Source organism: Pseudophryne corroboree, chromosome 9 (assembly GCF_028390025.1).
Source record: "Pseudophryne corroboree isolate aPseCor3 chromosome 9, aPseCor3.hap2, whole genome shotgun sequence".
NCBI classification, from domain to species: domain Eukaryota; kingdom Metazoa; phylum Chordata; class Amphibia; order Anura; family Myobatrachidae; genus Pseudophryne; species Pseudophryne corroboree.
This window is the reverse complement of record NC_086452.1, coordinates 462,249,132-462,275,629: the sequence shown is the minus strand read 5'-3', so window position 1 is coordinate 462,275,629 and position 26,498 is coordinate 462,249,132. Positions and strand designations below refer to the sequence as shown.

The following is a 26,498-nucleotide window of genomic DNA, read 5'->3' as shown; positions in this document are numbered from 1 at the left end:
TCACAAGAACAGATAAATGATTCGCTGTTGTAGGCGATGTTATAATATAAACAGGATGTTGTGGGGTCACCTGAAATGGCGACATCCCTGCCCCTCAGCTGAAAACGTCTTTGTTTTGGTGCACCCCCTTTTACTTACCTGAGGTAACCGGTGCATTGTCACTGTGGATGAACCTTTCCAGTTCTTGCATGAAATTATTCACAAGCCTCCTTCTTGTCTTATGGATCTCTTAGTTTGTACAATGAGGCAGCCATTTTGTATCACCACGCACAGTGGAAGCAGCCATTTTGTTGGCTATAAAATATATCCATGGTATTACCCATTAATTCGTCAGGTACTGGTGACGTCACTATGGCATGGAACATTTTTTCCGTATCATAGGCTTAGTTTATCCTTAATCATGGAAATAAACGTAGGGCACATAGCTTTTACTAGCCAAAAAAAGGTAAAATACATATATATATAGAAATTATTCATGGAGCCGTCTGTTAACACCTTCATGCGGGAAAGCCCATTTACTATTACTACAGAATGACCCCAGGAGAGGTCTGTGCTCAGATCTCCGTCTGGGGCAGATATAGTAAGCTGTGGAATTCTCATAAAGGAGGATATTGAGCGGAGTGATAAAGTGGAGAGAGATAGAGCCAAGCAATCACATCCTGCCGTGTTACAGGCTGTATTTGAAAAATGACAGGAGCTGATTGGATGGTACTTTATTTCTCTCCTCTTTATCACTATTCAAGGCTTAGTACATCTGTCCCTTTAACTCTCTGCACTTTATCCCTCTCCAAGTTTTCAGAACTCTCCCCCTATATCTTGGCTTTACGTTCCACCTGTGCGCGTTTGCAGGGACTGGCACGGCGAATCAGTATCATAGCTTAGCAATGCTGAGCTGGCCAGACAATGGGGGTAATTCAGACCTGATCGCAGCAGCAAATTTGTTAGTAGTTGGGCAAAACAAGTTCACTGCAGGTGGTGCAGATGTAACATGTGCAGAGAGAGTTAGATTTGTGTGGGGTGTGTTCAAACTGAAATCTAAATTGCAGTGTAAAAATAAAGCAGCCAGTATTTACCCTGCACAGAAACAATATAACCCACCCAAATCTAACTCTCTCTGCACATGTTACATCTGCCCCACCTGCAGTGCACATGGTTTTGCCCATTAGCTAACAAATTTGCTGCTGCGATCAGAAATGAATTACCCCCAATATGTTTCGGGTAAATTGCCGTGATAGGCGCCAGAGAAAGGGACCTACTGTACTGATATATAGGTGTCACTTTTCTGTACATTTAATTTGATCTGTATGTGACAAGCCACACCGCTAGGGTCACATGTCGTCTCTGCTCCCATTGTGTCATGTAATGTCTATGTCTGCACTATCCATCTGTTTTCAAGGGTAAGTGTACAGCTTGTTACAGCCCGTCAAGATGCCAACGACTACCAGGGGGCAGTAAGGGAAGGAGCTGGGCGGATGTGCACACTCGCTGCCAGATGTATAACTTTCGCTCTCAGATCTCCAGGGCGTCATATACTTCTATGTGCACTCCGCCATACATTTCTATTGGCCCTTAGCTCTCGCACATATGTAGATGCAATCACTGTGCTCCTGTATTTGCAGATTGTGCGCCCAGTCGGATAAGAGTTGTCACTTTAGAGTGCAATTTGCAACCACTTTACGACAGTTCCCGTCATCATAATAAACTTTCCCATTTGTCTTGCTGCCGGTGCTGGCCTCGGAAGTGCAGTTTCTCCGTCTGAGTACGGCCACCTATGTGAGTGGCTGATGGTCTCGGTATGAAACCGATTCCAGCGATACGCCTGTGACGCAACATTACCCTGTCTCTTTCTAGCCACCCCCTGCTACCTCCCAATCACCACCCCAGGAACTCCCCTCATATTTCTGATACCGTGCGTCCAAATCTGCACTGCGACTCTGTACGTACAAAATTGGGGCACATTTGCGATGTGACTCAGACGCATGCACAGATGAAAAACATTGCTCCACTGCGTCCGACTCAGAATCAGGGCCCTACATGTGTGCAATTCATTATTGCATCGGTCCCTTTAGAGTGTGGTGACCTGCGTTGAGTTATTCTTCTATGGGTTGAATGAGAAAATTGTGAAATTTTTACTACTGCCGTCCATCATGGACCACAATTCTGCAAATGGCCGCACAAAATCAGAAAGCGGGCGTGTATGGTATATTTGCGCAGAAAATAAAAATGGCTGATGCATCCCCGTGCGTTTTGGTTTGTAAGTCACTCTGATCACCACAAGTCCCAGGATGCTTACTACAGAGTTTGTGATTTGGGTCGGTGCACCAGTTTCCAGTATCTATTGACGTTGACCTATGATACAGTCGCACTCTCTACCGTAGACCTCAATTCATCACACTCAAGAGCTTTCTCTTGAATGGTCATTTGTTTTGGTCAATGGTCGGCTGTCTAGTAGGGGAAGTGGTGGGGGATGGGACCTTTCTCTGCCTGTTATTGACCTGCTCAGTGGAAGTCATTATTCTAACTCAGCTCATTAAAGGTTATAGCTGAGCATAGGAGAAGGGATAATAGAGTGGACTAAGAGTCCATCCCATCCTCATTCATTATAGAAGTCCTGACGCTACGTACAGTCTGATGACAAAGACCACAGACTGACTGTGACAAGTAGAACTTGGATTATCAGATTCATCTTGGCTGTTCCCATGAACGCATGAAGGTCAAATGGTTGCAAGTATCTAGATCAGTTACTGCCAGTGTCCAAGATGATAAGGTCAGAACAGAGAAAGGACAGAGACTATCTGCTCCTACATGGACTACCACGTATAGTCTGGTCTCATGTATAGAACTTATATTTTACACACATCCTGATATCAACCAATTGACGATGGTGCCTACTGGACACCTCCAATTCTTGTTGTCTATTCTGCATTGAATGCTTACTTCAAGGGTGAAATAAATTAAAAAACCAGAGGCTTTATAGTGTAAACAATATCTATGCGTCTCTATTCCTATTCAGACACGCCAATCTTTCCATTCTTCCATTGTCACTCAGTTCTGGAAGAGGCACCGTGATGAGCGGGATTGTACATTCCTGCTATGCCTAAGACTCTCTGATGTGACAGTGTGGACAGGCGTGTGCATAAAACTTCTTTATACAGTAGGTAGCATTTCAATCCCAGCAAAAGGTTGGACTTGGGCGCCAATTATATCCTTGACAACACAGATTTTTATGCAATGCTTCCAAGTGTGAATCCGTCTTCTAATCTCTTCTTTCCACGCGGCTTATCAGCTACCTTGCATTTCATTAGCTTTTTTTACAGCCAGAGGTGAGAGTCGAGTTGCAAATCTTTGTGCCACTGCTGGTATAAAGCTATCTGGGTATATTGTAACAAGGCAAGTGAAAGAAGTCTCTATAATTATGGGCCTGTGTAGCTGCTATCTCTAAACGCAGAACCTTCGGGTAAATGAGTTATCTGCACGCTGTCACATCTCTTAACGTTCCTACAACTAGTAAAGCTGTGAGATCCAGCGAGGGGGAACCATACGGAGAGTTGGAGGGGGCAGAGCAGGGGACTGGAAGAATGTTAGCAAATACCAAATAGAAGTATTGCGGTGGGATGTCATAAAGCCCAACAAGATGGAGGAAGGTGTGAGGATAGTGGGGATGGGGGATGCAAGAGAAGATAGGAAGGAAATGGAGGAGAGTGATTGAGATGATGAGTTGGACATCTACGTTTAGTTAGGTCAAGATGATGAGCAAGTTGTTGGGTGTAGTCCACAGGTTCTCTGGTCTGGATGCATACAGTCCGTGCTTCTGACCTGTTCAGTGATTTGGGCTCAGGCACTAGGATTAAGAGAGATGGTGATATATACAGTAAACTGACCTTCACGCGGCCACCATTGACCTACTAAAGGCTCCATTTGTTTCCAATAACGTACAGTATGTAGAACATTCCAAAATGGTTCAAGTAAAGCATATGCACTCTCATATATGGAAACACATTTGCAGGTACAGGGGGAGATTTATCAAAGCTTGAAGACAGAGAAAGTGGAGAGAGAAAAAGCATCAACCAATCAACTCCTAATAGACCCCTTAAATCTCTCTCCAAGGTTTGATAAATCTCCCCCAAAGTATGATTGCCTGTGATATCACCAAGGGTTCACGTTTCAAAGAATTGACCACTTCCTTTACCATGTTTAGCAAATGGTGGACATTCCTATATAGTATATTCTGTATTGTCCTATAAATGCTATTTTAAAACATGTTTCTCCTTGTTATACGTGATCTCCTAAGAATGCACCTCTTCTAGGTTCCCTTTCACCGTCTCTGGTTTCTTTTCCACAGACTGAAGACATGAAATGGACGAGAGGAATGCACGAGATTCCGTCTTCTGTCTGCAGCTTGCCCTGCAAACTTGGGGAGAGGAAGAAGGTGGCGAAAGGCATGCCTTGCTGTTGGCAGTGTGACGCCTGCGATGGCTACAAATTTCTGATGGACGAGGTCACCTGCTTCCGATGCCCGTTCAACATGCGGCCCACCCAAAACCGCACTGCCTGCGACCCTATCCCCATCATCAAACTGGAGTGGCACTCCCCCTGGGCTGTGATCCCGGTCTTTCTGGCTATGCTCGGGATCATTGCCACCATCTTTGTCATGGCAACGTTCATACGGTACAATGACACCCCCATAGTCCGGGCGTCTGGGAGGGAGCTCAGCTACGTCCTGCTCACAGGTATCTTCCTTTGCTACATCATCACGTTCCTCATGATAGCCAAGCCCGACTTAGCCGTGTGCTCCTTCCGACGCATTTTCTTGGGCCTGGGAATGTGCATCAGCTATGCGGCCCTTCTAACCAAAACCAATAGGATCTACAGGATCTTTGAGCAAGGTAAAAAGTCTGTGACCGCTCCCAGGCTTATCAGCCCCACCTCTCAGCTGGCCATCACCTCCAGTTTGATATCTGTCCAACTTCTGGGAGTTTTTATCTGGTTTGGGGTGAACCCACCCAACATTATCATTGACTATGGGTCGGACGCGGTGGATCCGGAGCACCGCCGGGGTGTCCTGAAATGTGACATTACGGATCTACAAATCATATGTTCCTTGGGATACAGCATAATACTTATGGTTACATGCACTGTGTACGCCATCAAGACAAGGGGCGTTCCAGAGAATTTCAATGAAGCCAAGCCTATAGGTTTCACCATGTATACAACCTGCATCGTTTGGTTGGCTTTCATTCCGATATTTTTTGGAACGTCGCAATCAGCAGAAAAAGTAAGTGCCCTTTCCTCTGCATGCGGCAATTGTTACTATGTTCTTACAGTGGCAGGTTTCTGGTGCTCTTTTGTCTGTTAGGTTCTTTGAGGGTCATTTATGATGATATCTGGACAGACCCGTGTTTACCACCAGGGGCATATTTAGGTGGACAGCCATTTGCCATATGAGATTGGGAATAAGTATGATAAAAAAAGTTAATAAAAGTCACTTAACAGCAGTGGTGGTTGCAGAGGTGTGGCTGCAGCGCAGTCCTAACTTCATATAGGGGAGGGAGTCCAGGAAAGCGATGTTTGGAGTGGCGCGTGGTGTGGCTCCCCTTTTTACATTTTGGACTGTGCTGCAGCCCCACGTATGGATGAACCCCCAAATTAACTAAGATGGATTTTAGCTCTGTGTGTATGTGTGTGTGTGTGTGTGTGTGTGTGTGTGTGTGTGTGTGTGTGTGTATATCTATATATATACATACAGTATCTATCTCTCTATATATATTATACACACATATATACATCTACTACTTATTAATCTCCTACTTTGAACAATTATGCCTTAAGGTGCATACACACTATGGTGGTCATTCCGAGTTGATCGCTAGCTGTCCAGTGATGAGGCAAAATAATGGCACTTCTGCGCATGCGGCGCAATGCGCACGAGTGACGTACTATTACAATGGACGATGTAGTTTCACACAGGGTCTAGCGAAGCTTTTCAGTCGTACTGGTTGCCGCAGAGTGATTAACAGGAAGATGGCGTTTCTGGGTGTCAACTGACCGTTTTCAGAGAGTGTTCGGATAAACGCAGGCGTGCCAGGAAAAACGCAGGCGTGGCTGGGCGAACGCAGGGTGTGTTTGTGACGTCAAAACAGGAACTGGACAGTCTGAAGTGAAACTGCACAAAAAAAGTTTGTAGCCGCTCTGCGATCCTTTCGTTCGCACTCCTGCTAAGCAAAATTACACTCCCAGAGGGCGGCGGCATAGCGTTTGTACGGCTGCTAAAAACTGCTAGCGAGCGAACAACTCGGAATGACCCCCTATATGATATTGTCAACAATATGGATCATTTTTACCCTTCTGAATGATATTGTTTACCATATTGTCCAGTGTGTTTGCTGCAAACGATGAACGATGCGCGATTCCCGAGCATCGTTATCATACCCCTGTCGCCTGTGCATGGAGCTCAATTTGGACTATCGTCCAGTGCTGCATGCACGGACCGGCCGCGGCATGATGTCACTGAGCGATTATCGCACAGTCTGTATGCACTATATGGCGGCCTAGGCCGGGAGGGGAAACATTATACGATATCACTCCTGGAGCGATTCGCATGTGCGTATGCACCATTAGACAAAGCTGAAAGAAAGAATTGAAAGATTACTGTATATCTAATCTTCAGCAGCAATGTTTCACAATTTACAGTATGTGTGTTTATATATATATATATACCGTATATATATATATATATATATATATCTCAAATTACCCTCTATCTATTTAAGTGAGCTCAGTATCATACTGAAAACCTATGGCGGAACCTGATTTCACACAACATTTTATGATGGCAAAATCAGGCACTTTTGTGGGGCAATAACGCCACCCACTATACTGGAAGTACCACCTGTAAATGTAAAATCTGCCCCCCCTTAAAGCTGCATATTTTCTCTGCAGGGGGCCCAGATGCAGCTCACTCCCCTTACAGTAGAAGTGAAGTATTGAATCCCTCAGAAGTGAAGTATTGAATCCCTCAGAAGATGCCATATTGCCTGGTCTTTCAAATCAGTTTTGTGGCTCTTGCCATTCCTGACCGCTTACATAGATCACACTGGGCCTCATTCCGAGTTGTTCGCTCGCTAGCTGCTTTTAGCAGCATTGCACACGCTAGGCCGCCGCCCTCTGGGAGTGTATCTTCGCTTAGCAGAATAGCGAACGAAAAATTAGCAAAACTGCTACTAAATAATTCCTTGCAGTTTCTGAGTAGCTCCAGACCTACTCACAGATTGCGATCACCTCAGTCCGTTTAGTTCCTGGTTTGATGTCACAAACACGCCCTGCGTTCGGCCAGCCACTCCCCCGTTTCTCCAGACACTCCCGCGTTTTTCCCTGACGCGCCTGCGTTTTTTTGCAAACGCCGGGAAAACGCTGAGTTGCCTCCCAGAAACGCCCCTTTCCTGACTGTCAATCATTTACCGAACAGCGGTGCGACTGAAAAGCGCTGCAGAAGCCACAGCAAAACTGCTAAGTTTTGTGTTAAATAACTAAGCGCAGGCGCCCTGCGTACCTTGCGCATGCGCAATTTGCAACAAATCGCAGCATAGCGAAAATCGGCAACGAGCGAACAACTCGGAATGACCCCCACTGTCCTGTCTGCTTTTCCTACATCGCATTCTGTAAGACCCAGGGGTAAGGTAAGAAAACACAATGGTTGTGGATTTCATGACGCGCTTCCCAGCCAATCTCATTACACCCTAGGTGGCTCTAGATGTTCGGTTAGCGCACCTGGAAAATAACCTGTACAGCATTAATTTGGGATACTCTGGAACATTCCAGGAGAGTAAGCAACTACGACAAAGACTGTGTCATATGGCATCTATTGTATGTGTACGTTCTAAGCCATGTGTCTTTCTATGTAAACGGACTCCGTAACGCAGAAATCGATGCTTGTCACGGAATTACATTTGTGTTGCAGACCAGCAAGAGCAGGATCTCCAGAGATGTGTCAGCGCCCTGGCAATAGGCCGTGCCCTGCTGTGGAAATACTGGGGCCCCTTTGAGCCTGTACATGCCGCTTTATGGTGGTGCACAGGTCAAATCTGGTGGGACCCGACCACACATGGTGGGTTCATGGCTACACCTTCTGTAGGGCTAAATGCCCTGACAGGAACGGGTAGTTTGCACCTGCTCTGCCCCCCACACCAGTGCCCCTGAGTCATCATACAGTAAATCACCCGTATCATCTGTACACACAAAGCACATTTACACAGCTAGAGACAGGTACTGTACATCCTATCAGCGGAGAAGACTGGGACATTACAGCACCACACAACCCTTATATACAGTATTATGGGGTACATTTACTAAGCAGTGATAAGAGTGGAGAAGTGAGCCAGTGGAGAAGTTGCCCATGGCAACCAATCAGCACTGAAGTAACATCTATGATTTGCATACTATAAAATGATACAGAGCTGCTGATTGGTTGATTGGGAAATTTCTCCACTGGCTCACTTCTCCGCTCTTATCACTGCTTAGTAAATGTTCCCCTATGTCTCCAAGTTACGGGTCTATAAAATACCAGTTTTCTTAAAAGACAGTGGTTCCCAAACTGGATGTCATGGCACCCTGGGGTGCCTCGGGCCACTGGCATGGGTGCCTGGGTTGGTAGTCCAGGACCAATTCAAATTATTTATGGTCAATGTAATAGAGAAAACCAGGGCTGGTGACTGGCAATCATAAAATATGTGGCCAAACAGAAGTGAATCCTGTCCCTAAGGATATAAACACAACTTACTTAATTATTTTTTTTCTGAATTTCTCAATAAGAAACGTTTGGTGCCGTGAAAAATATTCTGATATTCTACGGCGCTGGGATTCAAAAGAGTTTATGAATTACTGCTGTAGTATAATATCACGCACCGTTGTCGTTTATCCATGTTCTAAAGAGTAAAAAAAAAAAATTATTCTATTTTTTTGGGGCCGAGTTCCGTCTGATTAATCTGGATATGCTTCCCTCCTCTAACCTAACTGCTCCGGTCTGTTTGTGCTCTGGCAGGGGATGGGTTAAATGATCCTTTAAATCCATGCTTGGATTTTTACAGTTTACAGTAATTTTTTTATTTAATTTTTATATTTTACCGGATGTTTTTTTGCTCAGGTGCTTTGGTGATATTTCGCCAGCCCCGCCTCCACATCCCTTACACCGAGCGCGCTTGTTCCTTTTGTCCTGCGAGGAATTATTGTGTAATGACAGTGTCTGGTAAAATAGCTGGAGCACTGCACACTGAGCGACGTCGCTGTATAATTTACTAAAATGTTAGGAGAAACCCCTTTTGTTATGTGATAAAAGGTTCTGAGTAGCGGACGTCAAACAATTTTACCATCGGGATTTATATTATTGCTGCGCTAAATGGCGTCCATTAACACTGCAGTCCATTAGCACCTTTTGCACAGTGAGAAGTCTCTTATCTCCTATTCCGTTGTGTTACTGACAGACTAGTCCAGGGGGAGGTGTATCAAGGCTGATTGATAAAGTGGAGAAGTTTCCCAAGTCAGCCAATCGGGTTCTAGCTGTCATTTATCTAGCACAGTCTTTGCAGTGACAGTTGGAAGCTTTTTGGATGCTTTGGGCTTCTATGCTACTTTATCACTCTCAATGGCTTGATACATCTCCCCCTGGTGGAAGAGGAAAGTGGATGAATTAAGCATCTGAGCAGTAGGGAGGTGGACATGCCCTCTGTCAAGGAGCACGAAAAGTGCATTTCTGTCCCTGTGCCTATTGATACTGTTCTATCATCCAGAGCTCCTCCTTATGTTAGCAGAGTGAGGGCCAGTTCTGAGTCTCCACGGATCCTATGCATGTGGGATTAAGCCACGGTTCATGGCCTCAGGGTGAGTGGGTAACTCGGAAGGGGTGCAACCTAGCATTGCCATGCCCCATTGTCTCAATGCCACTGGCTCTTGTACTGGCAAGCAAAAACAGCGTAAGAATGTGACCATTGCTAAGACAGTGAGGGAGCTGCAGTACAGTGTGGGAAAGGGGACAAGGTGAGACGTTGCCTATAGCAACCAGCTTCTAGCTGTAATTTTATCACACGTACTTGATAAATTCTACCTCAAACCTGGTTGGTTGCTATGAACAACTTCTCCACTATTTAGAGGTCTTAATACATTTCCCACTATGACACGGATTATGGGCCTAATTCAAGGTTGATTGCAAAGAAACATTTTCCTCTAATGGGCAAAACCATGTGCACTGCAGGGGGGGCAGATGTAACATGTGCAGAGAGAGTTAGATTTGGGTGTGGTGTGTTCAAACTGAAATCTAAATTGCAGTATAAAAATAAAGCAGCCAGTATTTACCCTGCACAGAAACAATATAAGCCACCCAAATCTAACTCTCTCACTCTGCACGTTACATCTACCCCACCTGCGCTGCAACATGGTTTTGCCCATTAGAGAAAGACTTTGCTTTTTGCGATCAGGTTTGAATTAGGCCCTCTGTCTGCACATGTTACATCTGCCCCACCTGCAGTGCATCATGGTTTTGCCCAGTTGCTTGCTTTTTTGCTTTACTTACAAACATGAAGCGGGCCCATTATACAGCATTGGTTGCAGCTGCCACAATCTGGCATATATACTGTGTGTGGCACATTTTTGCATTTATGCAGAAAAAAACGCTACAATAATATTATTTGCTGTTAGACATTTGCACCTCAATGCTATTTATTTCATCGCCCCATAATAGAGAGATCTGATTGGCTGGCTGCAAAGCTCTTCTTTACCACCCTGTAACAAACAATTATTTTGCCGTAGCACCAGCACTAAGATCCCCGTTTCAGATCTATTTGGCTAATAGGTTTTCAAAAATGTGCTGCTGTTTGTCTCCCAGATTTCCTTGGCAGGCAGCCCCTCACCATCACCCACCTTCTCCTCCATTAATTAATCAGGCTTCTTTGTAGCTATAAATTATGCACCAAGGCTGTCTTTGAACATGCCACAGAAAAGCCTTGCTAGATAAAGGAAACATCCTTTACCATGTATCGCACTATAGAACAGTCCTTAGCAGACAGTTGGTAGACTATTAATTAGATATAGTGGCACCGGATCAATAAGAATCAGTTCAACCATTACACCTATTGTTGCATCTGTTTCAATTTTACCTTGTCAGCGTGATAAATGGGCGCACGCTGTCAGCGAAATAGAATGGACTTTTTAGCAGCTAAATCATTCTGATTAGGAGAAAGCAGCCTGGCATTTGTTTCAAAGAAAATGAAGACTGCAGAAATTAGCGGCGGAGGGGCTGGCATGCGAGGGGTTTGGGAGGGGGTCCTGTGCAATTAGCATTTGCAGACGGTGAATTGATCTGCGCAGTGTCGCGGCGAGGAGTCAGATGTTACCCACTAAGCTCCTGCGGGTAGTTTCAGAACAATCTTTCCTGTATTACATGTATTGATTTTTATTTTGTTCTCTAAAAACACACACACACCTTCATAGTTGGTTATTTAGTCCGGCTCTGAGGACCAAGAGCCAAGTGACTCATTTGTAACTGCAAAATGGATTTAATCCCGTGAACCGTGCTGTTTATTTGTAGACATAGAATATGCTGACGTGCAGGGACGCATCGCGTGTAGCATACATTTTCCACAGGCTGTCTATACGATTTGGCATCTGTAGAATGCAATCTATGCTTTTATCTTGTGTTTGCAGAATACGTTTAAATTGAGAGAGTTATGAGATAGGAGGAGACCCAAAGGCTGGCAGCTGTTGCATAAGGCTGTGACACTGCAATACAAGTAATTGTATATATATTGTTAGGCTGACCATACTCATACCTCCCAACTTTTCAGTTTTGTAAAGAGGGACACACGCACGGCGACGCCGCGCGCGCTCCCAGAAAAGGGGCATGACCTAATAAAAGGGGGCGTGGCTTTGTGGGAGGACCTGCGATCGCGAGTCACGCCCCTGTTTTTGTAACTGAGGGGGCATGCCCAGCGCTCAGTGAGCCGCTGGCATGCCCCCTCTACCTCTGACTCCAGTGAATAGACGCTGTGCGCATGCGCTCAGCGTCTATTTACCGCTGCTCTGCTAAGCAGGGCAGCGATGACAGGAGCCTCCCAACTGCCCCCCCCCCCCCCCCCACGGGACACTGTGGCCCGCGGGTGGGACAGCGGGACAGTCCCCAAAAAACGGGACTGTCCCGCGAAAATCGGGACAGTTGGGAGGTATGCCATACTAGCCCTTTAAACTGGGACACTCATGGATTACACAGGTTCTGTGGCTGGCTGACCTCAAGCCTGCATGTCATCTGGTTTTAATCAGCCACAGAACCTGTGTAATTCATGAGCGTCCCGGTTTAAAGGGATAGTATGGTAGGCCTAAATATTGTGATGACATGGGGTAATTTGCTGGGTAGAGGGGTGGATTTGTCTAGTGTGTAGGTGCTCAAACAGGATCCAACACGTCTTTTCAGGTAAATTAATGGAATGGTGCTTTACGTTCAATGGAATAACACAAATGAAAAGAAAATAACAAATGCCTAGCCCCCATGCAGGGCGCTGACTCACTTCTTTCCCCTGACTGACCTTGGGCAGCTAATCTGCAAACATAAAGTCTCTTACATGAAAAGTCACCCCCTCAGTCCTGTCTCTCACAGGGTATAGTCAGCCTTGCATGGCTTCTCACAAGCACAGTCTCAATCCTACTTCCTGCAGGGTAACTCAGGCTTCAGCCTGGTCTTTGCTTCCACAGTTTAACAAGTACAGCGTCTGAGAATTAGGGATCTACCTGTATCCTCCAGAGCTGATACTGCCACATTATATTTTTATATATAATGTGTGTGTATATATACACTGCTCAAAAAAATAAAGGGAACACTTAAACAACACAATGTAACTCCAAGTCAATCACACTTCTGTGAAATCAAACTGTCCACTTAGGAAGCAACACTGATTGACAATCAATTTCACATGCTGTTGTGCAAATGGAATAGACAACAGGTGGAAATTATAGGCAATTAGCAAGACACTCCCAATAAAGGAGTTGTTCTGCAGGTGGTGACCACAGACCACTTCTCAGCTCCTATGCCTTCTGGCTGATGTTTTGGTCACTTTTGAAAGCTGGCGGTGCTTTCACTCTAGTGGTAGCATGAGACGGAGTCTACAACCCACACAAGTGGCTCAGGTAGTGCAGCTCATCCAGGATGGCACATCAATGCGAGCTGTGGCAAGAAGGTTTGCTGTGTCTGTCAGCGTAGTGTCCAGAGCATGGAGGCGCTACCAGGAGACAGGCCAGTACATCAGAAGACGTGGAGGAGGCCGTAGGAGGGCAACAACCCAGCAGCAGGACCGCTACCTCCGCCTTTGTGCAAGGAGGAACTGGAGGAGCACTGCCAGAGCCCTGCAAAATGACCTCCAGCAAGCCACAAATGTGCATGTGTCTACTCAAACGATCAGAAACAGACTTCATGAGGGAGGTATGAGGGCCCGACGTCCACAGGTGGGGGTTGTGCTTACATCCCAACACCGTGCAGGACGTTTGGCATTTGCCAGAGAACACCAAGATTGGCAAATTCGCCACTGGCGCCCTGTGCTCTTCACAGATGAAAGCAGGTTCTCACTGAGCACATGTGACAGACGTGACAGAGTCTGGAGATGCCAAGGAGAACGTTCTGCTGCCTGCAACATCCTCCAGCATGACCGGTTTGGCAGTGGGTCAGTAATGGTGTGGGGTGGCATTTCTTTGGGGGGCCGCACAGCCCTCCATGTGCTCGCCAGAGGTAACCTGACTGCCATTAGGTACCGAGATGAGATCCTCAGACCCCTTGTGAGACCATATGCTGGTGCGGTTGGCCATGGGTTCCTCCTAATGCAAGACAATGCTAGACCTCATGTGGCTGGAGTGTGTCAGCAGTTCCTGCAAGACGAAGGCATTGATGCTATGGACTGGCCCGCCCATTCCCCAGACCTGAATCCAATTGAGCACATATGGGACATCATGTCTCGCTCCATCCACCAACGCCACGTTGCACCACAGACTGTCCAGGAGTTGGCGGATGCTTTAGTCCAGGTCTGGGAGGAGATCCCTCAGAAGACCATCCGCCACCTCATCAGAAGCATGTCCAGGTGTTGTAGGGAGGTCATACAGGCACGTGGAGGCCTCGCACACTACTGAGCCTCATTTTGACTTGTTTTAAGGACATTACATCAAAGCTGGATCAGCCTGTAGTGTGTTTTTCCACTTTAATTTTGAGTGTGACTCCAAATCCAGACCTCCATGGGTTAATAAATTTGATTTCCATTGATAATTTTTGTGTGATTTTGTTGTCAGCACATTCAACTATGTAAAGAACAAAGTATTTAATAAGAATATTTCATTCATTCAGATCTAGGATGTGTTGTTTAAGTGTTCCCTTTATTTTTTTGAGCAGTGTATGTATATATGTATATATATTAGTAATGAGCGGGTTCGGTTCGTCGGAATCCGAACCCCCCCCGAACTTCACCCATTTTACACGGTTCCGAGACAGATTCGAATCTTCCGGCCTTGCTCGGTTAACCCGAGCGCGCCCGAACGTCATCATCCCGCTGTCGGATTCTCGCGAGATTCGGATTCTATATAAGGAGCCGCGCGTCGCCGCCATTTTTCACTCGTGCATTGGAAATGATAGTGAGAGGACGTGGCTGGCGTCCTCTCAGTTTTATTCAGGTGGCTGCAAATATCTGTGCTCACTGCTTTATTGTGGGGACTGGGGACCAGCAGTATTATATAGGAGGAGTACAGTGCAGAGTTTTGCTGACCAGTGACCACCAGTATTATACGTTCTCTGCCTGAAAAACGCTCCATATCTGTGCTCAGTGTGCTGCATATATCTGTGCTCACACTGCTTTATTGTGGGGACTGGGGACCACCAGTATTATATAGGAGGAGTACAGTGCAGAGTTTTGCTGACCAGTGACCACCAGTATTATACGCTCTCTGCCTGAAAAACGCTCCATATCTGTGCTGCATTGTAGTATATAATATATAGCAGTACGGTACAGTAGGCCACTGCTCTACCTACCTCTGTCGTCAAGTATACTATCCATCCATACCTGTGGTGCATTTCAGTTTTGCACAGTTTGCTGACCACCAGTATATAATATATAGCAGTATGGTACAGAAGGCCACTGCTCTACCTACCTCTGTGTCGTCAAGTATACTATCCATCCATACCTGTGGTGCATTTCAGTTGTGCGCAGTATATATAGTAGTAGGCCATTGCTATTGATACTGGCATATAATTCCACACATTAAAAAATGGAGAACAAAAATGTGGAGGGCAAAATAGGGAAAGATCAAGATCCACTTCCACCTCGTGCTGAAGCTGCTGCCACTAGTCATGGCCGAGACGATGAAATGCCATCAACGTCGTCTGCCAAGGCCGATGCCCAATGTCATAGTAGAGAGCATGTAAAATCCAAAAAACAAAAGTTCAGTAAAATGACCCAAAAATCAAAATTAAAAGCATCTGAGGAGAAGCGTAAACTTGCCAATATGCCATTTACGACACGGAGTGGCAAGGAACGGCTGAGGCCCTGGCCTATGTTCATGGCTAGTGGTTCAGCTTCACATGAGGATGGAAGCACTCATCCTCTCGCTAGAAAACTGCAGTGCCACTCCTAGATGGGCCAGGTGTTTGTGTCGGCCACTTGGGTCGCTTAGCTTAGTCACACAGCTACCTCATTGCGCCTCTTTTTTTCTTTGCATCATGTGCTGTTTGGGGACTATTTTTTTGAAGTGCAATCCTGTCTGACAGTGCAGTGCCACTCCTAGATGGGCCAGGTGTTTGTGTCGGCCACTTGGGTCGCTTAGCTTAGTCACACAGCTACCTCATTTCGCCTCTTTTTTTCTTTGCATCATGTGCTGTTTGGGTACTATTTTTTTGAAGTGCCATCCTGTCTGACACTGCAGTGCCACTCCTAGATGGGCCAGGTGTTTGTGTCGGCCACTTGGGTTGCTTAGCTTAGTCACACAGCTACCTCATTGCGCCTCTTTTTTTCTTTGCATCATGTGCTGTTTGGCGACTATTTTTTTGAAGTGCCATCCTGTCTGACACTGCAGTGCCACTCCTAGATGGGCCAGATGTTTGTGTCGGCCACTTGGGTCGCTTAGCTTAGTCACACAGCTACCTCATTGCACCTCTTTTTTTCTTTGCATCATGTGCTGTTTGGGGACTATTTTTATGAAGTGCCATCCTGTCTGACACTGCAGTGCCACTCCTAGATGGGCCAGGTGTTTGTTTCGGCCACTTGGGTCGCTTAGCTTAGTCATCCAGCGACCTCGGTGCAAATTTTAGGACTAAAAATAATATTGTGATGTGTGAGGTGTTCAGAATAGACTGGAAATGAGTGGAAATTATGGTTATTGAGGTTAATAATACTATGGGATCAAAATGACCCCCAAATTCTATGATTTAAGCTGTTTTTGAGGGGTTTTTGTAAAAAAAACACCCGAATCCAAAACACACCCGAATCCGACAAAAAAATTTCAGGGAGGTTTCGCCAAAACGCGTCCGAATCCAAAACACGGCCGCGGAACCGAATCCAAACCAAAACACAAAACCCGAAAAATGTCCGGTGCACATCACTAATATATATATAAATATAGCACAGAAATTGGCGGCACTCACGGACTTTTCAGAAGCTAAAGGACCACAAGAGCCTTCTAGCGCTAGAAGGCTCTTGTGGTCCTTTAGCTTCTGAAAAGTCCGTGAGTGCCGCCAATTTCTGTCCTGTTTATACTGTGAAGTTTCACTATGGATGGCACCCGGCATGCCGTTTTTTCAAGTTAAAGTGAGTGCCGAATATCTACTACATATATATATGTATATATATATATATATATATATTCTGGAACAGGAAGAAAGAGGGAGTCGCCATTAGTGCATTAAAAGTTTCACAATTTTTATTTTAAAAACTCAAACAGCACTTCTCCATTAACATCCGTACCGGATAAAGCCTCAATCCGGGAGTGTCAGGCCAGGCTCTCTGACGAAGTCCTTGTGACGAAACGCGCAAGCACGAGGCTTGACACCGAGATGTTTTGAACAAAAAACCCTGGCCAGAGGACGCGGCGGTGACTGTGCTCTCTGGTAAAATTTGTACTGAGCTCATATACTAGCGGTGGTCATACTGTATGACCACCGCTAGTATATGAGCTCAGTACAAATTTTATCAGAGAGCACAATCACCGCCGCGTCCTCTGGCCAGGGTTTTTTGCTCAAAACATCTCTGTGTCAAGCCTCGTCCCTACGCGTTTCGTCACAAGGACTTCGTCAGAGAGCCTGGCCTGACACTCCCGGATTGAGGCTTTATCCGATACGGATGTTAATGGAGAAGTGCTGTTTGAGTTTTTAAAATAAAAATTGTGAAACTTTTAATGCACTAATGGCGCCTCCCTCTTTCTCCCACTATTGGCGCCTCCCTCTTTCTTCCCGATTATTTTTTTTCCCGAGAGGAGTTGGGTATTGGGGAGGACGACAGTTGTTTTATACAGCGTGCAGACCGACGAAATTGTATACAGAAACTGGACTGCCAGTATTGTGTTGGAACAAATAGTGCAGCATTGTACTTGTAGTTTCACGAAGGGACAATTTTATTAAGAACAGTGGTGTCTCTCTCTCTCTCTCTCTATATATATATATATATATATATATAGTAATCAGTATGCCTGCTGTTGGGATCCCGGCGCTCAGTATACTGGCGCCGGGAACCCGGCCGCTGACAAAACATACTACACACACACATATATATATATATATATATATATATATATAATACACACACATACAGTATACACACACACACACACACACACACACACATACATACATACAGTACGTACGTACGTACGTACGTACGTACGTACACACACACACACACACACACACACACACACACAGAGCCTGGCATTTGCTATACTTGCAGACATCATACCTTGCCCCTCAGGCCAGACACGTAACAGTAATCAGAAAAATAAATGATTCTTTTACCTTAGTCATTCCTCTCCTGACCGCTCACTTAAAAGGCCTCTATTCTAAAGTGTGTTTGCAGCAGCCACATTGAAATGACTGCTATTAAACCAAAGCAACTAAATATCAGTCATTTATCAGAGCAATTTTCTGCTGCATTTTGTCTCTTACAATTTAACACACTGGAGTAATATGTTGTGGGGATAGCTAAGGAGGTGTGCGAGCGTAGTCATTGTGCCGCTAATGACCTGTCCGCACGGTCCCTGAAGGTTATACATCACCTGCTCAGTGACAGCACAGACTGCCGGCTGACTTAACCCCTCAATGGCATCCAGACCCAACGGGTTTCCCCCTATGGTTGCTCTCACTTAAAATTCCAGCCCTCTGGCAGCATTTCTCCCAGACAATCGCCCGCTAAATGCTACGCTTGCCTCCTGCTGCTCTTACCATCTCGGCTCATCGCTCCCCTGTTCTACGCCGCTTGCAACCCACTCTACTGTTGCAGCCGGGTTGGTGTTGAAATACCGGCAGTCAGAATCCTTAATGTCCGATCCCAGTGAGCATTCTAAGCCTAACCCTAACCATCCCCTCCAGCAGCCTAAATCTAACGGTCTCCTCCAGCAGCCTAACCCTAACCATCCTCTCCAGCCGCCTAACCCTAACCGTCCTCTCTAGCCGCCTAACCCTAACCATCCTCTCCAGCAGTCTAACTCTAACCATCCTCTCCAGCCACCTAACCCTAACCATCCTCTCCAGCCGCCTAACCCGTAACCGTCCTCTCCAGCCGCCTAACCCTAACCTCCCCTCCAGCAGCCTAACTCTAACCGTCCTCTCCAGCCACCTAACCCTAACCATCCTCTTCAGCCACCTAACCCTAACCATCCTCTCCAGCCGCCTAACCCTAACCATCCTCTCCATCAGCCTAACTCTAACCGTCTCCTCCAGCAGCCTAACCCTAACCATCCTCTCCAGCCACCTAACCCTAACTGTCCTCTCCAGCCACCTAACCCTAACCGTCCCCTCCAGCAGCCTAACCCTAACCATCCTCTCCAGCCGCCTAACCCTAACCGTCTCCTCCCGTAGCCTAAGTTTAACCGTCTCTTCCCGTAGCCTAATTCTAACCATCCTCTCCAGCTGCCTAACCCTAACCGTCCTCTCCAGCCGCCTAACCCTAACCGTCCCCTCCAGCAGCCTAACTCTAACCGTATCCTCCAGCAGCCTAACCCTAACCATCCTCTCCAGCCACCTAACCCTAACCGTCCCCTCCAGCAGCCTAACTCTAACCATCCTCTCTAGCCGCCTAACTATAACCGTCTCCTCCAGCAGCCTAACCCTAACCATCCTCTCCAGCAGCCTAACCCTAACCGTCTCCTCCAGCCGCCTAACCCTAACTGTCCTCTCCAGCCGCCTAACCCTAACCGTACACCTCCAAGAGCCTAACTCTAACCATCTTCTCCAGCAGCCTAACTTTAACCGTCTCCTCCAGCCGCCTAACCCTAACTGTCCTCTCCAGCCGCCTAACCCTAACCGTACACCTCCAAGAGCCTAACTCTAACCATCCTCTCCAGCAGCCTAACTCTAACCGTCTCCTCCAACAGCCTAACCCTAACCATCCTCTCCAGCCGCCTAACCTTAACCGTCCTCTCCAGCTGCCTAACCTTAACCGTCCTCTCCAGCTGCCTAACCCTAACCGTCCTCTCCAGCCGCCTAACCTTAATCGTCCTCTCCAGCTGCCTAACCCTAACCGTCCTCTCCAGCCGCCTAACCCTAACCATCCTCTCCAGCAGCCTAACTCTAACCGTCCTCTCCAGCCACCTAACCCTAACCATCCTCTCCAGCCACCTAACCCTAACCATACTCTCCAGCCGCCTAACCCTAACCGTCCTCTCCAGCCGCCTAACCCTAACCTCCCCTCCAGCAGCCTAACTCTAACCGTCCTCTCCAGCCACCTAACCCTAACCATCCTCTCCAGCCGCCTAACCCTAACCTCCCCTCCAGCAGCCTAACCCTAACCATCCTCTCCAGCCACCTAACCCTAACCTCTCCTCCAGCAGCCTAACTCTAACCGTCCTCTCCAGCCACCTAACCCTAACCATCCTCTCCAGCCGCCTAACCCTAACCTCCCCTCCAGCAGCCTAACCCTAACCATCCTCTCCAGCCACCTAACACTAACCATCCTCTTCAGCCACCTAACCCTAACCATACTCTCCAGCCGCCTAACCCTAACCGTCCTCTCCAACCGCCTAACCCTAACCTCCCCTCCAGCAGCCTAACTCTAACCGTCCTCTCCAGCCACCTAACCCTAACCATCCTCTCCAGCCGCCTAACCCTAACCTCCCCTCCAGCAGCCTAACCCTAACCATCCTCTCCAGCCACCTAACCCTAACCGTCCTCTCCAGCCGCCTAACCCTAACCTCCCCTCCAGCAGCCTAACCCTAACCATCCTCTCCAGCCACCTAACCCTAACCATCCTCTTCAGCCACCTAACCATCCTCTCCAGCAGCCTAACCCTAACCATCCTCTCCAGCCGCCTAACCCTAACCGTCTCCTCCCGTAGCCTAATTTTAACCGTCTCCTCCCGTAGCCTAATTCTAACCATCCTCTCCAGCAGCCTAACTCTAACCGTCTCCTCCAACAGCCTAACCCTAACCATCCTCTCCAGCCGCCTAACCTTAACCGTCCTCTCCAGCTGCCTAACCTTAACCGTCCTCTCCAGCCGCCTAACCCTAACCTCCCCTCCAGCAGCCTAACCCTAACCATCCTCTCCAGCCACCTAACACTAACCATCCTCTTCAGCCACCTAACCCTAACCATACTCTCCAGCCGCCTAACCCTAACCGTCCTCTCCAGCCACCTAACCCTAACCTCCCCTCCAGCAGCCTAACTCTAACCATCCTCTCCAGTCGCATAACCCTAATCTTCTCCTCCCACAGCCTAATTCTAACCGTCCCCTCCAGCAGCCTAACCCTAACCTTCTCCACCCACAGCCTAATTCTATCCATCTCCTCCAGCCGCCTTACCATAACCATCCTCTCCAGCCGCCTAACCCTAACCGTCCCCTCCAGCTGCCTAACCCTAACCATCCTCTCCAGCAGCCTAACCCTAACCGTCCCCTTCAGCAGCCTAACCCTAACCGTTTCCTCCCGTAGCCAAACCCTAACCGTCTCCTCCAGCAGCCTAACCGTCTCCTCCCATAGCCTAATTCTAGCCCAGCCTTCCTGTAGCCTAGTCCTAACCGTCCCCTCCTGCAGCCTAATCCTAACCGTCCCCACGAGCAGCCTAACCCTAACTGCCCCTTCCAGCTGCCTAGCCCTAACAGTCTCCTCCAGCAGTCTAACCATAACCGCCCATTTTTGCTGCCTACCCCTAATTGTTTCCCACCGCAGCTAACCCTAACCATCGCCCCATTACTTACCATCAGGATCCATTTGGCATTCTGACTGTCGGTATTTTGCTGTTGGTATTCTGACTGCCGGGATCCTGACCACATCCCATTGCAGTCGCCCTCTGGGTACATCCCTATTTACTATAGATATCCGCTTAATGGTTTTCTGCAAATGTCTGGCATTAGGTTCCCAACTCTTACTAATAAGGAATTTTAGTTGAGTCTTTCTACTAGGACCGCCATGCTTTGCTCCACTACTCTTTAGGGTTGGCCATTAACCATCGATGGTAATAGCAACCATTAATATTCCATGACCGATAGTGAGTGGTTTACCATATATGGTAATATCGATGGCTGAACCCAATGGTGAATCACAGCTGCGTTTTACGCATGCCAAAAACAGATGGCTTCTGTCCAATGGGTTAAAAGAATCGATCATCAATAGTAGATGGTCAACACTGCTAGTACTAGTACTTCAAAATAGGGACCTTTTTTGGTTGACTGTCTTAAGAGCTGACACCTACTGTAAGGTACTGTCCCATCAGACAGATACTGTAATTGAACTTAAACGTATGGCCTTGTTTGCACCTTGTATAACCACAACCTACAGTATAGCCTATAGAACTTTACATTTTTCTCATCCTTTATGGCTCAGATCACCAACAATTTATAGCGGTTTCCCTGTGAATCCCAACATGATCTCTTGACCTGTCTTTAAAGCTGCCCAACGGCCTGCTATAGAGGCAAATGCAGTGGCAATGTTTCCACAGTTATGCAATTGTTTGCTGTTAAGGTTGACGGTGAAGACGGCAGGATTGCTGAGAGGGGCACCTGGGGTACTTACTTATGAGTGGGTTTGACTGGCAGACTGGTGCACAGCCATCTTCATTTGGGTTCTTCAAGACATAAGTATGTGCTGAGTTTGGTAACTGTACGTGTGCCAGGTGGTGGCTCCAGGGTCAGACTGGCCCACAGGGGTACAGAGAAAACCACCGGTGAGCCCCACTGCCTGAGGGCCCACTCCTTCCTCTAGGGATCAGGTTCCAGACTGTGCACTTGTATTATACATGGTAGATACGTTGCATTACACTGCACAAGACTATTGTGTATTTCAAGCCTCTGTGGGGGTTGGTCACACCCCTTCTGTAGGTTGACCACACCCCTAAGATGGGCCCCTATCACTGCATTCCCCTTGTGGGCCCTTCATGCCCTAGTCCAACACTGGATGGCTCCATCTCTGCTTATGAGGTGCAGAACAACAGGGGTTCTCCATCGAATGCTTATGTGGAATCAAATCAGAATCCAATACACAGAACTTATGGACAAGTTTCTTGATGGACTGCCGAGAACTTTAAGATGCTCTGACAGACAATTGCTTTCATGACCGGTGAAACTGAAAGGGTATACCGTACAGTGCACGATGGAAGCTTCTCTAGGTTGAAGCATCCTAGGAGACCCTTCTGTTAATCCCTTGCCTGGAAGATATCAGAGTTAATGAATAAATGTACCCGCTGGGCTGTTACAGATTGTGACTTGTGGCGAGTATGGTTGCAGCTTGTGATTGGTCCTTGCCCTTACACAAGGTGACCACACCTGATTTATCAGCTCTGGATTACACACAGATGTTTCTTCCTTGGGCTGCATCTTGTGGGAGCAGCACATGAGTTAAAATGTTTAACACGCTTTGTAATGCATCTTCAAAGTTGCATGGTTTACAGGTGTTTAATAAATGCTGTAGCCAATATAAATGTACAGTACTGTCAACATTGTATGATGTGTGCGTCTATCTGTAGACTGGTTATAGTTAGTATAGCTATTTTGGCCAAGCATGATTAGAGAGCAATGATAGGCTACTATACTGATAAATCAAATCCACTCTGATCAGATTCCATGTGATTGGATAGTTATAGCTTTGGATTGGGCCGTATACTGTACTGTGCACATATTTATCTACTGTCCAGCAAACTTGGTTAAGTTCTTACCAGACTCCAGAGAGTAGTGCAACTTCCCGGAGCCAGAATGCTTCCCCAGTACAGTGGTTCTTGTGAGCTTGATGAAGCGACTTCTTGCTAACTGCGTCATCAAAGCACTGCATTGAGGAATGGGGACGATATGATGCAGTGTGTGGCACTGTGGGGTCTATTTACTAAGCCTTGGATGTAGAAAAAGTGGACTGAGATAAAGGTACCAGCCCATCTGTCATTTATCAAACACTTGCTGTGACATGGTTGGAGCTGATTGGCTGGTACTATTTTATCTCCACCCGAGGATTAGTAAATAGATCCCTAAGTCCCCCAGAAGCTCACCCTTGGACCTCCGCAGAAGGGAGTATTAATAAGTTGGCAAAGGCCGCCGGATGCTGCATTTTTCCAGCACTACATCATCAATAGTTTTATGAGCCTGGAGATATTTTTTTCCAATGCTCACGGGTTGGATCTTTGTGCAGACAGAAGAAAGTTTTACACTGCTTTACCAAGCCAGCCATGTCACATTACCCATCCGTTTCATGCTCTCATTATCATTGTCTGGTCTTGGTGAATTTCTGTAGAATATCTTGCGGTAATGACATGATTAAATGGGTCACTAGCTCTTGAACTGTGAGCTGTATTTAATCATCAGAGCTGGCCCTGAGATTTGAGCCTGTTAAACAGCGTTGGATGTGCTGGAGCCGCAGCTGCCCCGCAGATCCCTTTTCCTGGGATTCCATTGCGGCCGTCCCTGGAATATTGACCGACAAAGTTACACAGCAGCTAGGGATAGATACGCGATAGTGTACAGCTGGAGGTGAGTGACGGATGCACAATAACTGAGGCACAATGGAAGATTAACTCCTTGATTTGTAGAAGTGCGCCTAGACTTAGATGGCTTTGCCGGGCATGAGTTGGGCGGTGTGAGGTTATTCTGTGCCTAATAGCTGCACAAAGGGGGTCATTCCAAGTTGATCGGTCGCTGCCGATTTTCGCAGTACAGCGATCAGGTGATAAAAAACCAGCATTTCTGCGTATGCCCAGCAATGCGCACGTGCAATGTACGGGTACAAAGCCCTTTGTGGTTGCGCTCAGGTTCTAGCGAAGTTTTTCTTCGCACTGACGGCCGCAAGAAGATTGACAGGAAAGGGGCGTTTCTGGGTGTCAACTGACCGTTTTCAGGGAGTGTTTGTAAAAACGCAGGCGTGTCTGAAAAAACGCGGACGTGGCTGGGCGTTCGCTGGGCGGGTGTATGACGTCAAATCCGGACACGAATAGGCTGAAGTGATGGCAAGCACTGAGTAGGTTCAGAGCTACTCTGAAACTGCACAAACTGTTTTTGCAGAGCTCGGCTGCACATGCGTTCACACTTCTGCTAAGCTAAAATACACTCCCCAGTGGGCGGTGGCATAGCGTTTGCATGGCTGCTAAAACTAGCTAGCGAGCGATCAACTCGGAATGACCCCCAAAGTGTCGCGGAGCCTCGTAAAGATGGGATTTCACGCCATTTTTCCTTCCGCTGCATTCACTTATGGAGTATACAAATACCTGGAATATGCAGTGCCCTTTTCCACACCCGTTTGAGTATGATTGGGGTCGGTGCAATTTAAGTGTTCCAGGGCAATTTTCACATTGTATTCCCTGTGAAAAGCTGGGCCACTTGCTTGAGTCTGCCCCCCAGGCTGAAAGTTGCCAGCCTGCCACTGCATGGTAGCCATTGGACGGTTTTACCATGCACAGTGGGCAACTGATGACTGCAGCATTGAGGCAGTAATTGGAAAGAAGCATGCTATTTGGTATTGAACGGAAAGATCATTCTCATTGGATCAGGAACATTCATGGTTGTAATACAGAAAAACATTGTGCTGACTCCAGGTACATCGGTTGCTCCATTCCCCATGGAACATGGCCTATAGACAAGACTACCAGTTGGTGGGGCCTATTTTATTTACCAAATGAAATTTGTGGGACATCCCCTGGAAAATCCACAAAAGTGTCCTCAGAATGTATCTGGGGGTTGGGGGGACCGCAGCAGATATTGGAGAGAGATAAAATGGAGAAAGATAAAATGCCAGCCAATCAGAACCTGACTGAGTCTCTGTTTACAAAATGACAGGAGCTGGTTGGCTGGTACTTTCTCTCTGAATTGTATCACTCACCAAGCGATGATCCATCTCGCTCCTGGCCCTGTATGTGTTGCAATCCCCCATTTCTTTGATAGCAATAGCAGCTCCCATAGTCGGTGGCTGCCAGGGCCGACCCGAGGCCAAATTATTTGGTAAATTAATAAATACTTTGGTACCCACCCAAGCACTTTTAAATTAAGGAGGCGTCTCATTGTAAAAGCTCAGTTGTAGTGCCCCTTACACATTTGCCCACTATATAAGTTCCTCTTACACATTTGCCCACTATATAAGTGCCCCTTACACATTTGCCCACTATATAAGTGCCCCTTACACATTTGCCCACTGTATAAGTGCCCCTTACACATTTGCCCACTGTATAAGTGCCCCTTACACATTTGCACACTATATAAGTGCCCCTTACACATTTGCCCACTGTATAAGTGCCCCTTACACATTTGCCCACTGTATAAGTGCCCCTTACACATTTGCACACTATATAAGTGCCCCTTACACATTTGCCCACTATATAAGTGCCCCTTACACATTTGCCCACTGTATAAGTGCCCCTTACACATTTGCCCACTGTATAAGTGCCCCTTACACATTTGCACACTATATAAGTGCCCCTTACACATTTGCCCACTGTATAAGTGCCCCTTACACATTTGCCCATTATATAAGTGCCCCTTACACATTTTCCCACTGTATAAGTGCCCCTTACACATTTGCACACTATATAAGTGCCCCTTACACATTTGCCCACTGTATAAGTGCCCCTTACACATTTTCCCATTATATAAGTGCCCTTTACACATTTGCCCACTATATAAGTGCCCCTTACACATTTGTCCACTGTATAAGTGTCCCTTACACATTTGCCCACTGTATAAGTTCCCCTTACACATTTGCACACTATATAAGTGCCCCTTACACATTTGCACACTATATAAGTGCCCCTTACACATTTTCCCACTATATAAGTGCCCCTGACACATTTGCCCACTGTTGAATTTCCCCTTACATATTTT

The 26,498-nt window shown here is 46.9% G+C and overlaps 1 protein-coding gene across 1 annotated transcript in view; it reads left to right on the top strand.

Moving 5' to 3' along the window:
* GRM7 (glutamate metabotropic receptor 7) overlaps positions 1 to 26,498 on the top strand; it is a 554,627-nt gene that overhangs the window by 291,834 nt on the left and 236,295 nt on the right. The window contains exon 8 of the mRNA XM_063941283.1: positions 4,343 to 5,275. Coding sequence (XP_063797353.1) covers positions 4,343 to 5,275 — 933 coding nt within the window. The remainder of the gene's footprint in view (positions 1 to 4,342; positions 5,276 to 26,498) is intronic.